The sequence below is a fragment of the Lytechinus variegatus genome, chromosome 5 (genome assembly GCF_018143015.1).
Source record: "Lytechinus variegatus isolate NC3 chromosome 5, Lvar_3.0, whole genome shotgun sequence".
Classification (NCBI taxonomy): Eukaryota; Metazoa; Echinodermata; class Echinoidea; order Temnopleuroida; family Toxopneustidae; genus Lytechinus; species Lytechinus variegatus.
In genome coordinates this window covers 40882931-40896878 of record NC_054744.1, presented here as the reverse complement: position 1 = coordinate 40896878, position 13948 = coordinate 40882931, and the positions used below count along the sequence as shown (strand labels likewise).

General features: G+C 35.1%; 1 protein-coding gene across 6 annotated transcripts; it reads left to right on the top strand.

The window, feature by feature from the left end:
* Positions 1-3483: 3483 nt before the first annotated feature.
* On the top strand, positions 3484-13298 carry LOC121416160. Of its 6 annotated transcripts, none has more exons than XM_041609636.1 (5): positions 3484-3939; positions 4312-4360; positions 11403-11610; positions 12380-12472; positions 13131-13298. In XM_041609636.1, the coding sequence occupies exons 1-5, from the start codon at positions 3731-3733 to the stop codon at positions 13193-13195; spliced, it is 624 nt and encodes a 207-aa protein (XP_041465570.1). In that variant the 5' UTR covers positions 3484-3730; the 3' UTR covers positions 13196-13298. The 6 variants fall into 6 exon arrangements, with proteins under 6 accessions (XP_041465570.1, XP_041465572.1, XP_041465571.1 ...); XM_041609638.1 differs by having other exon boundaries at positions 3487-3939; positions 11309-11610; XM_041609637.1 differs by lacking the exon at positions 3484-3939 and having other exon boundaries at positions 4081-4360; positions 11309-11610.
* The last annotated feature ends 650 nt before the right edge of the window (positions 13299-13948 follow it).

Below are 13948 nucleotides of genomic sequence, written 5' to 3'. Positions count from 1 at the left end.
TTTTTTAACCACTTGTTGTGTGGACAGTATGTTACTCAACATTTTAAGAGAGTATTGGAAACAAACTCCATGAGCAGTTGCTTAAACGTAAAAAAACCCCACCACATTTCATATCACATGGATGCGTGTCGGCTTTGAAGAGATGTAAATACACTAGGACCACTAGTAATCGGGGTTATGGAGTCTTTTGCTTGTACCTGGTCATTGTAACTTATTTATTTTCATCAGGGAAATAAATCAGCAAGCCTATTTATTTATTCATCTCATTGGAAAACTCCATGGTCCTATCTTACTTAAACCATACACTTGTTTTCTAACATCAGCAAATTAAATTCATTTATTGTATTTCTACGTTTTGTCTCAGAGAGCAATGTTGAAAAAAAATATCAAATGTTCATTTTCTTCTTAAAGCTTGTGTATAGTTTTGGTAAATCCACCAAAATGCTCCTATCACTATTCCAATTCATTGCTAGCTAATATGACTGGATATGCCCTATAACAGTTATGATGTGGAGGATATGAAATGAAAATGTGTTTTACAGGATAAATTTTGCGATTTTACATGGAAATTTAACTTGATCGGGTCACCCGATCAAATTAAAATATCTGTGTGTTTTTGTCTTTCAATTAAATCCTATTCAAAATCATGGAATGGGCTGAAACTTTCAAGATATGTTCTTTGTCTGTAACTTTTGGATATCTAATCACTAAATTTATAAGATAAGTGCTTGAATGCCCATTTTTTAAATTTAAATCAAGCATCGCCGAGAGAGGGCGCTATATATCCAAGATTTGAATATTTGAAATTTTCTCAGAGAAGTGCAGTTGGAAAAATATCTAACGGTCTCTACGCTTCAGTAAGACTGTCATATTAGATGATATTCGATTATCAATCACATTATTGACCCTTTACCAAAGCTATACACAGGCTTTAAAATATCATTTTATTTATTATTTAGTTGAAGATCACACTGAAATATAATTATAAATACTCTACTACTAGTACTACAGCATAATATTAGTATTCGTGTGTTTGTTTTGTTTGCCGTTTATCGCCTTCTAGCCTTCTTAACTCTTTATGCGTTCACCTGTAAACCCCCTGTGTGTTGCATTATTTTAGCAGTGATCCCCTCTACGCAGTATAATACACTCTGTTATTCAGAGTGCCATAACTTTTTATATGATCATTTTCAAAGAAAATGTTGCGTAGCAAACTTGTAGAGTGTTTCCTGGGCTTTCTTATCGTATATAAATTTATCGGATAAATTATGGAAAAATGAATAGTAAATTACATTTTCTAAATGCTTTCTCCTAATACTTCCAACAAAATATAGCCCCCCTTTTACTTTGGTTCTTGCGTTAGTGGCATGATTTTTATTTATCCTCTTGGACTGTTCATTACATAAGCTTTGTATTGATACCAAAACTCATGATAATCCGATAAAAATAACTAGTGGAAAATAAAAGACTAAATTTTTGCCTGGTCAAGGTATTGAAAGGGTCTCATTCACATTCGGCGAGTCACAGACTCCTAACAATAAGCCTGGCCATGGTATTGTTTGTGAGGAGGGTTTTATTGATTTTCTCCTCTCCTTTTTTCAATGAACTTTCTGGCTGTGATCAGGATGTATTGATTTTTTGGAAAAAGTCAATGATTCTGTAATTTTTAAACTGCGATAATCCGTCGAACGCTAAACTAATGTCGCACTCGCGATCGATCGATCGGTACACAGGTACGGTATACACAAACGCCAGGCTATACACTGTAGCTAGGCACGCTCTGGGCATGCATGCAATTGTTAAAAACAATGGGGCAGGGGACGTCTATGGGAAATGCGTGGTTGTGCAAAAATGCGAACGAAACACGCCTGCGGATGTGCAATAATGCGAATGTAACGCATAAAGAGTTAATTCGTAATGTACCATTCTTTATACTCCTTTCATTTTTCCAAGTTTGATTGGGAAACCAAAATATTCGATATCATGTACCCCTTATCCAAGCCTTAGTCAATATTTATAACTCACGTCTTTCATTGTTCTACGTGCTTTTAATAATGTAATTAAAATATTTCAATTAATATTTATTTTGTGTATACTCTTTTGCTATTAGGCAATGTTTGTAAAAGAAAATTGCATTATATGTACTGCTCTTATGCATACATACATAAATGAAATCAATAGCATGAAAAAAAATGTTTATATCAACTCGATGAAAAAAGTATTGCGTTTAACGCCTCTTTTCTTCTGTAAACACCTAAAGCGTGTCTTTATCTTTGGTAAGGGTTGACTTTTCAACCGTCGATTATCTGTACAAATTTAAATATTCAATTTACACTGATTGAACTTATCTAGTTTTGTTTTACTTTATCTTTAAAAGTGCTTTTTGAGTTCTCTTACAAATTTAGGGATTAGCTATCGAGAGGCTATACAGAAAATGATATCCTGTAATTTTTAGCCCAGTGCATGCATTGGAATAAGTTTAAAAAAAAATAGAAAACTGCAGATCAGTTGCACACCTGATCAAGATACATCATCATATGAAACTCATGTTTATTTCATATCCTACACTTCATAACTGTTTATAATCTAGTTATTTATTGTAATTGTCAGATTCACACTTGGGGGATTTGGGGGATTTGCATAACATAACATTTAGAGCTTTAGATGTATAAGCTTTCAATCGAATGATTTTAATTGCAATTAATTGCACAAATTTTAGTCAGATTTTTTCATTTGAATCTTACCAAGGACACTATTAAAAATAGTAATGCCCCGTAAAATAAAATTGAATGGGAGAAGTAATAAAATCAACCAAAGTCAAAATTGGGCAAAACAATACAACAAAGAATGAGTCTCTGTTCAGACCAAGTTGACATCGTGTCGCTTTTTAATACATTAAATGAATTATTTCAAGTATAACTGATTGCATACAGTGTACAATATTTTGCTTGCTTGTTGTTACTCTATGAATTTATATGTATATAAAATTGTTTACTATAAAAAGGGAATTAATCGCGAATTAAAGCATTTTAAAGAATTTTTTAATTCATCTTGGAAAGTATGATAAGAGTTAATTGCATTTTGTTTTTTATATTGTTATTTCCAATTCACAAGTGTAAGCTCCTTTTCTTTGTTGATATAGTTAATTCTCCTCTATTTCTCATGTTTTTTTGAGAGTGTGTGAGGAAGAGAGAGAGAATAAAAAAAATTATAATAACCTGTTACCATGCAATATGGTAGCAGGGAAATATATCATGCGCGCCACACTATTGTTACTTGATGAGTAATAATCTAATGGAACCTAGTATAGAACACCGTAACAACGAGACAATTATAATAATTTTCCAAGCACTTCTAACCTATAAAGAATTCTCAAGCACGAACAAAATATACGTTTTTGCTGTGGTTTTTAACAAATTCTGTATTAGTTCATATTTTTTTTATTTTTTTTATTTCTTCTTTCTAATTTCCAAGGATTCATATCACTTCCATTAATTTGAAAGCAGGGTTAATAAGCATTGTCGATTCAATTGCTTTGCTCTAGGGCAACAGTGCCGTGACCGAGGATCGAACCCCGGAATTTCAAGTGTTCAGTTAGGCGCCTTAGCCCACTCGGCCATGCTGGCACCTCCACCGTATCTTTATGTTGGAGGCAACAAGAAGATAGGCCTTCAGAATATTCTCGATATTACATGAAGGAACTTCAAATGGATAATGACCGTCCAGTTTGATGCACACCAGAGTGAATAATGGTGTACCCAAAAACAAAATAACTTCCAGTAACTATTACGAAAATGTCATTTTCATAATACTACATGTCGTTTCTGTACTGTTAACACCTTATGTCTCAAAAGTGAAATGCTTCATGACAGCTCAGAATAAGGTTGATTCTATAACTTGGACAGCAGCCTTCTTTTGCTTAGAAAGAGTTCTTGAAAGGTGTCACAATTGCATGCATATTTATACAATACAGCTTTTTCTAGGCTGCCCCAATTTCTTTACATGTGGGATTTCCCCGCCACCACCCAACGCTCGATCATTGTATACCAACCCATCGGCGAACGAAGGGTTACACTCGAAAGAACAAACACTATGATAAACAAATCAATGTACACATATTGTTCAACAGTGGAAAGATTCTTCCTCGGTTATTAATTTTGTATTTTGGTCGGCTGATACCAAAGTATTACTCAGAAAAATCCCCCAGTGTCGAAATATAGAAGCTGACATAATAAATACGACACACCTTCAATACCTTGAAGAGTACGATTAAATTGCATGTATTAATACTCTTCGCTCTGCACTTCCCAGCTCTCGGATCCCATCACTAATTGATCGACAAATAGTTCACCTTAAATTTGTGAGTACATATTTTTTTCCTCATATCTTCTAATCATATACAATTTTAGCTTAAATGATATGCTCTCCTCATAACTGTTTGATATAGTTATTAAAATAAGCCTGTACTTTATCAAGTAATTTTAAGCATAAATGTTGAGTTGTTTTGATCTTGTTAACGATAGGCCTGCATGTGACTGGAAAAACGGATGATGTATTTCTGATAGGCTTTTGTTGCATATACCCGAAAGCAGGCGCGGCTCTAGGGGGAGCTTTGAGGACTGCAGCCCCCCAAATATATATATATATATATATATATATATATATAATATATATATATATATATATATATATATATATATATATATGCGTATAATATGCATTGGATAATGCAGTATTCCATGCACGTATGTCTTCAAGTGCTCTAAAATCAAAGCTTTTACTTTACAAATTAGAAAATTTCGTTACACGTTCCCTCGCAAAACAACATCTTAATACAGAATGCATTAATGATCTCTTAGAGAGTATAGTAAGTCCATGATCCCCTGCAATACAATAGAATGATTAGCATTTCTTTTAATTGACCTCCCTAATTCATCAAACACGAATTCGAATGCTGTAAAAATTAAAGTTTTTGCTCTTGATTTGTATGTTTTTTGTCAAACGGGATCTGAAATTTTGTCATTATTTAATAATATATTTATTTGGGGGTGAGAAAGTGATTCGGTAGCTATATCCTCCCTGACCGAAGTTAAAGTTATTTAAAACATTTAGTTTAGATTTCTTTTTCTTCTCTTTGTGTTTTATAACTACCCCCTCCCCTCTGGTACCAACCCTGATTAAAACTTTGCAATTCTCCCTAGAATGAGAGAGTAAAGTCAATTCATAATGCGGATACTGTCATAGCGAATGTATTCAGTATTCACTCAACAGTGGGATTGAATTTCATTTTGATATTGCTCAATTGATTTTTTGTGTTTATCTTCTCAAGAGTTGAGGAGGAAATTAGGGTGTAGAATTTCCCGATCATAATAATGCAACCAATTAAAATATAGGGGAGAGTGGTGTGAATAAGGACCCTTTTTCATAGTTCCAAACATATTTTTATAGAAACATGACAAGATATGTAATACTAGGCCTGCAGTAGACCTACAATATAAAGTGGCGACGCTACTTCCAAAATTTTGATTTTGACGTGCTGCTATATAGGCTTATTCTGGCTATATATGATGTGCTATAGTGGCTATGAGACTTTAAGTTGTGTGCTAAAGAACTGTCTCAAATACCACACAAACATCAATCTCTATGACACTGGTAAACTTGAGTAGCGAGCTAAAAACTAACTGGGGGCCTCAATTACCATACTACTACCAATAGAAACCATGTACCTTCTTCATGATATATGTACAGTGCGTTTCAGAAAAGAGGTAATCCAAATCTAGAGGGCTGATATTCGGATTATATTTCATTTTGTGAGATTATTCTGCATGGATATGCATGAGAAACTCATCAGCTTTCCTTTGATTGTCTATTTGGACCATTTTGTGTCATACAGTCATGACCAAAGTTTTGGGTGAAATGTGTTCTGATAGAATAAAATGTTTTTCAAAGCAAGTTTTAGAATGAAGAGTGAATGCATTCCCCTGAAATGATGATTAAAAGGGTAATGTATTATCCAACCACACCTTCAACATGTTCCCCTCTCCTTATTTGCACACAAAGCCGGTATATAGAGCGCGTGGAAGGTTGTATTGGACACCTCGTCTCGCCGTTGCCGGATCATTGCGCAAAGCATCCACCTCTTGTCGAATTCGGCCCTGCAAATCATCAAGATCTTGGGGAGGAGTTGCAAACACCTTGTTTTTCAGTGTCTCCAATGGAAATAGTCACAAGGCGTGAGGTCAGGCGATCTTGGTGGCCATTCTACGTCATTGATTGGTTGAGGGCAACGACTCAATGTCAGTTCTCAGAGTCTATCTCAATGTTGGAACGAAGGGCGGGAAAGCCATCCTGAATCCACCAAAGATAGGCCTATGCCCGTACACTCATCGAATAAACGATCCTGTCTCTCAAAATGTTGGTCCAACTGTGGTAATCTCTCCGTTTACCATCTGCAAGAACATTTGCTTATTAACACTTCTTTGAAGGAAAGGGTCCAATCAAACAATAATTTTTGACAGCTCAGACGTCGAAAAAAACTAAGGAAAAAGATGTATGCACTTGTTGTCTTTAACATCAATAATTCGGTCACGCATGGCCCAAATTGTACAAATAGGGTATGCATGGCAAGCTGATAAGTTTTTATTTAATATCCATGCAGATATCATGAATTTGAATAGGATTGGAATATAAGTCCTCTAGATTTGGATTACCTTTTTTTTCTGAAACGCACTGTATAGAGAGTGTTTCGGCATCACCACACTCGCTAGTCTTAATAACGATAGATACAGCTACTACCATGATTACTATGTATGCAAAATGTACCCATACATGCCATACGCATGATTGACGTCTCTTTGATTATAGCTATAACTGGTGACTTAATTATACCGACTTGATGTATACTGTATTGTCATTTATTATTGTGTAGTTTTCCTCTGTATTTGCCGGTGAGTATAATAGGTTTGGGCAATCTTGACTCTGTCGCCCTTTTTTGACCTATCTTTGCTTTCATAGTTAATAATTACACGAATATCGTTTCCATATCATTGTGTCAATAACGTGCTCATTTAGCCAGGCCAGAGTATGGGATTGGCCGAGATGGACCCCTTTGTTAGAGCCTCACCAATCATGCTCAATGACAGATTTGTCTGCTTTACAAATGTGTTATTTTTTTAAAGTATGGAATCACAAATATTCGAACACGAAACCTTGCTTGTACCAGTAGTAGGTCTGCTTGCACGCAATATATAACAATCCATAAATCATGTCTCCTCTTTGCACGTTTAGTTGTGTTTTGACAGACCAGACCAATCTTCTGTAGAGATCAACGATGAATGGTTTACTACTTCATTGTTCATGAATACGAACAAAACACCAAACTCTCCGCTAAGATATAGTCTTTTTTTACTTCCATGGCAATAGAATATCTCCATTAGAATTCCATTTGTATATACAGTGCGTCCCAGAAAAAAAAAGGAAACCGTGATTCAGGGTAATTTTTTCCTATCATGATCATAAATTTGCTTCAATGTTCATGAATGGAAAGATATACTTCTCTTCTTTCATTTGAGACCCATCTCAATGTTCATTATGCACGCATGACCGAGTTAGAACAATGAAAAGCAGTGGTACCAATTATTTCCATTTGCAAGAGCAAATTATGATTTTGAGTGAGTTTTGCTGGCTTTTCCTGCAATCTATTCGAAAACAATTTCATACCTTGAACATCCAACTTTTCCCCTTTCATATGAGACCTTATATGCGTAAAATATAAAAGACGCATGGTCGAGATAAGGTTGCATGTAAGCATGCTCATATTCGACGGATCGTTGAAACACAAGCACTTCTTTTCCCCCAACAAAACAGTAGACAATTGGTCGGGGAAGGAAAGCCCTTTATTGTTGCAGACTGGAGTATATGGCTCTGAGAACTCAAAGATACAATTGTAATAATTTGGATGAGTTTTATCTCAAACTTCTCTCAGTCATTCGGCGGCAGAATGAAGGGGGCGCAGCAGATAAGGGGTACATCACTTTTTTTTTACAATGGAAGGAGAGAAAGTAATTAGACTGTTTTTCTGTAGGCGTTTCACTCCCCCCCCTCCAACATTCCACCACCCATGCCTCGGCTCATCATTTCAAGATTTTTTTGTCAAGTTATACAGAAAGAATTAAAACCTAACATTCAGGCCAACCATAAAAATCACACTGCGCGTTCACCGGTAGCCCTTTGTCTGCCGCATTTTAGGAAATGCTAGTTTTTCATTGATCCGTCCTTTATGTAAAAATCAAGCATGTTTTCATGCAACCCTTTCTCGACAATGCGTCAATCATATTTTATGCATGGGTCTCATATGAAAGATGGCAAACATGGCAAATTGAATATTAAAGTTATGAACTTTGTTTTCCGAATACATAGCCATAATTGCCACACTCAAATTCTTAATTTGCTCATGCAAATGGAAATTTGCCAGCACCACTTTATATTGTTTAACTCAGTCATGCGTGCATTATGAACATTGAGATGGGCTTCAAAATGAAAGAGGGGAAGTGTATCTTTTCATTGATGTACATCTTATGAAGCAAATTTATAATCATGATTATGAGGAAAAACATTAAACTGAATTCAGGTTTCCTTTTTTTCTGGGACACACTATATAATGATGTTGACAGTGATACCCGCCGGATATACCAACTTCATATTGGACGAGAACGCATTAGTGTATTAAAAATGAAATCATTAGAAATTGGACCTACGATGAAAATTTGAAACAGCAAGTTTTATAAGCGTGTGTTAGTCTGCTGGGTGGAAACCCAATCAGGGGCCGTGGAACCGGGGGGGGGGCACTTTTTTCCAAAACCGTGTACAAAAACGTAAAATTTACCATAATTATGATTGTGATTTTAAGCATGATCAGCCCCCCCCCCCCCTTTGAAAATCGTTCCGCGGCCCCTGCCAATGGTTCAAAGTTTCAATTAGGATCTATATGACTACACACTAAGGGTCAGGTGCACCAAACGATATACATATTATAACAGTACGGTACGTTATAGTGAACCGTATTTTCTCTGCAGTTCAGAATGAAAAGACGCCAAATGATACTCATTGGTCCGTATTCTGAAGTCGGGTTTAATCTAAACTCTGGTTTAAAGTTGTGGGCAATAGTGGCATAAATTTCTAACAGTTTGATTTCAATGTCAGCTCATTTTTGTCTCTAATAATTCTTAACTGTTTCGGAAGGATAAGATGATAGCTTTCTTCACCATTCACGATTTAGGAAAGAACACAGTAAAAATAACAAACACACGAAGTAGGGAAAATTTTGTCATTTTTTAGACCATGGTCTAAGTTAAACCCGACTTCGGAATACAGGCCATCGCGTTTCCTCGAAAGATATCTGACAATAGTCATGTATAAACTTTGCCCCTCACTTGTTTTCAGAGTCAAGCGATGGATAGATTTCTAGTTTAAATATAATACCACACTTTGTGAGGTATGAATGCAGGGGATCATGAAAATTGCCTGAGCAAAGTACATTAATATGATACAACTGAGTAAATAACGATAAGCCTACCTGTAATTTCCAAATAAAGGCATTCAATACAATATCCAAAGACCAAACGTCGCTAATATCACATTACCACTTTCATCGAAGCTACAGTTTGCGACTCGGACTACTTTACGTTGTTTCAATTAAGTAAGTTATGAGTATATATGCTACTTTTATCTGTATTGTATTTGCAAACAGAGAGAGAGAGGGGGGGGGGGGGGGGGGGGAGATGATGAAATGGTTAATTGATCGTAATGTATTATATGAATTAGAGTGAAAAGGGAAAGCAATTTATCACAGCAACAATAGTCAAAACTGAGCAACAAAAGCACATTTTTATACTATTTTGTACAGGTATTATTTTGTTCAATTTTCTGAGAAAAGGTCACCTCATTATCACTCCACAATCACCCCAATAATCAATTATCCAAACATATCATTGCAAAGCTGTTTAACGCAACAATTCTAAAAAGTTATCAATTGTCACCTTTTCGTATATATCCACTAACATTTCATCAAAGTATTTGCCTTCTTGAATTAATTTTCAATTGAATTCACTTAAGGCTGGAATTATCATTTTAACGATCCATTATACGGGCACGAAAGCGATATAAAAAATCGTGTGCTATATTTTGAAGAAGTACTATATGAAAAACTCTCGCACCTTTATTGGATATATTAGGGGCTAAGTGCAATTATTGTATTTCAATATTAATGTAATGATTCATGGAAATGATCAGTGTTAAAGGTGGACAACAACAGCAACGAGAACAACACTACAAAGTTTGGCGAGCCCAGACAAACAAACTTCATTGAATGTATTATTTTATCATCTAACTTCACAATCACCTAAAACATAGCAGAACTTGAACAATATTTTTTTACAAAAATTTTCATTTTCTGGTGGGGTTCATTAATTTTTGAGCACCAATGTATGAAGGTATATTTGTAAATTCGCTGTACCCAAATAGGCCTACCCTTGATATGTTAAGGGTTCAATTGAAATTATGTAACTGAGTTTTAATTTATTTATATTTATACCAAACATAATTTCTTCGTCACTTTTTTTTTTAATTACAAAGGTTTTTATTATTTATGCGACCCTGCTCAAAGCCGGATCATATTTCTGGTTGGAGCCTCCTACATTGCAATTACTGCACCAATACTAGGCGACATAGCCATAAGATTGATATTTTCTTTAATCCACATTTATTTTCTTTCAACTTTCTGCTAAAATATGCTTGGAAAGTTAACCACTGCGGGCTCTGTTTGTGTCTCTTTAATCATTACCAAAGCACCCCCAATTTTTTTTTTAAATTTGTTATTATTATCTATCCATCAATATAAAGCTTACTCTTTGTTTAAGAGACGGAGGAAATATACTTCGCCTCTCGTGATATTTTTTTGGGAATCCTGAATCATAGAAGCGTTACAATAGTAATTATTTTTCTATCCCAACAAGTTGTCATCTCGGTCAACTTTCATTGATTTTGATTGGCTAACAGGCACTGTTGTGTTAACTATGGGATAAAGCAAAATGCTCCCAAGAATTGAAAAAAAAGAATAAGGCACTGTTGTGTTAACTTTGGGATAAAGCAAAATGCTCCTAAATTGAAAAAAAAATGAATAAGATACCTGGTTCATCTTTTTGACTGTCTCGCGGCGACAAGCACGGTTTCATCTAGCGTGGGCGACATTTATTTTTTGTTGTGTTTTGATAATAACTAATGCCTATTATATCTTATTACCATTATTCAGTATCGAAATTTAGACTACGATGGCTGATATTTTGAGTGACAAATTTTTGTTGAAATTGGCGAGAAAAATCGATCCTACGAATGATACTCCGCAGGACTTTAGCACGTACTTAGGTTTCACTCAAGCCGAAGGTTCATGTGCAGCAATCGGAGGAAACATCGTCCAAAATCAAAGAAAAGCATACCAGACGATCCTCACCAGGTATACGATGGTGCATGGTCGCAAGAAAGACAGTGCCGTGAAACTCATCAAGATGCTTCTAGAAAATGAAATGAAGGACTGTGCTGATCTTGTCAGAGAAGGTTCGTAGTTTTTCAAAACGCTTTTTATGACTCTCCTCGTCATGGCCGTACGATTTTTTTTTGCTGGGGGCAGGATGCTTACCCCCCCCCCAAAAAAAAAAAAAAAAACTCGAAAGCGAGGGAGAAAAGCGACTTAGTTTGTCATTTTGACACTTTTGCTTTAGAAATTGAAGTATTTCGTGCATACTTTTGTGCATTCTGTGAACATTTTTAGTAAAATAAATTAAGTTTTCAAAGTATCTGGGGAAGGGCAACTCCCCCCTCCCGCTGCGTACGGCCATGCTCCTCGTAGAAATAAATGGATTAGCATTTTATCCCTTTTCATCTTAGCATTTCATAGGCAGGTCAGAGCCCCCCCCCCCCTCCCGATTGGCAGAGCAACAAGAAGAAAAGTTGAAAGAAAAAAAAAGAAGGGAAAAGAGGGGGGGGGGGGGGAATAGGAGGAAGACGAGTGAAGAAAATAAGGTGAGGCTCGCATTGCATGATCGATAAGATAAATATCTTACTCAATAGGCTGATGGAGCTTAAAATATCAAGCTTCTAAGTAATAATACAAAACATATTTCAGCTCGGACATCGAGCTTTCGTTATTTTAGTTGATTTACAAAATTGATTTTGAAAAAGTGTTCGGTGAAATAGCCGATTTATTGTCTGAGTATCAAATTTAGCTTAGGGGGGGGGGGGGTATCCAGTATACATACGTTTTTTTTACATTTTTATTATTATTAATTCATTTATTTTATTAAATTTTGTGTTGGTTTATCCCCAGAATTAGAGAAGTTTGGGATCACAGTTCCTTCAAATGAAGAACTGACTGTAGATCATCCAGTGTCACTTCCCACCCCTCCACGTGACATCCCAGGTAAATATTAAAATTCTTTCTCAAAAAGATGCAGTTACGACAAGAACATATGATTTATGATATCAGAATCAATAATGTAGGTTGCATGAAGACTGATTTTGACATTAATGATACTTATGATAGTACTATTTATAACAGCATTGGGAATGATAATAATGATATTGACACTAATAAAAAAATAAATGTATATTGAAAATGATAAGATAAATAATGTTTTATAAAGGAATGCTACAACAACAACAACAGCCACAATAATAATAATATTAATAATAATAATAATAATGATAATAGTAATAATAATAATAAGAGTAATAATGATAATAATAATAATAATGATAATAGAAGTAGTAATTGTCGTCACTGTTTTTTTTGTTATAAATTATTGTCATATTACAAGATGTGTCATGTTAGCTAGGGATTGCCTGGTTACTTGATAACTACCAAGAATTTACAGAATGATTTAAAAAGAAAGAAAAGAGTTTCACATCGAAAGTACGATCGGTTTTAACCATTGACGGTTTTGTCTTCATACTTTGATTATTGTTTACCCTACTTTTTATCATAAAACAAAAACCACGAAGCACCGTCCTAATATTGCGTCGATTGGTCCTGATTTACTTCTTTTAATTTTGCCTTTCTATTATTTGTTTACTTTTAGGCGAGGAATTAGAAGACACTGGTGCAAAAACAAAGATAGAATGCGAAAAAATGGAGACGGACTGAACGGAAATGGAAGGTCTCTTTTGTGTGCGTGGGGGTTTAACTTAATTCTATTCGATTTTTATCTTATCATATTTGAAAATATGAATTTATTAATCTAAATTTATCCCATTCTTTTTTTCCTATTTTTAGGTGGTCTGTCTATGACAGATCACCTATTGATTTCGTCAGAATTTTCTTTATTATTTATTATTTATTCTTAGCCCCTATGTTTGTCGCCAACTTTTCTCGGAATTGACTTAATCAATTTTGCTGATTTTTTCGTCATTTATAGAGTCTATCATAGAGACGGCATACGAATCTTTTGAAGGTCATATGGTCATGATGACGTCATCTACCCGCCATTTTGTAAAATTCTTCATTTCCTCATATCTTCATTATCAAATATCAAAAATTAATAATATTTACAGGACATTAACTTCATGTCAAGGGTCAACTGTCGATGTCATCAAAGGTCATGTAGAGGTCATGACGCGCGCGTACGCGCGCGTCAAAGGTAAAAAAATCGTCCAAATGACCTATAAATTTTTTTGGGTACGTTTTAGGTCATTTTAAGCATTTCAAAAATTTGCGCGCGCGCACGTATGCGCGCGCGTTTCCGTGCGTTACACCTTAACACAACGCAGAAAAACCGTTTCTTTTAATATCATTGCATTGCTAATAAAATTCTGAGCAATTTGATACCTTGATCAACCTTCTACAACCATTAATATAGAAATTAACACCCATTAAAGTTTGCAGCACGTGTGCGCGCGA

Excerpts from the sequence above, each read along its gene's own strand:
- LOC121416160 (XM_041609636.1), top strand. The coding sequence starts at position 3,731 with ATGCACACCAGAGTGAATAATGGTGTACCCAAAAACAAAATAACTTCC. Across the intron at positions 4,361-11,402 it reads AAATAGTTCACCTTAAATTT|GACTTTAGCACGTACTTAGG; the intron begins GTGAGTACATAT and ends GATACTCCGCAG. Across the intron at positions 12,473-13,130 it reads CCCTCCACGTGACATCCCAG|GCGAGGAATTAGAAGACACT; the intron begins GTAAATATTAAA and ends GTTTACTTTTAG.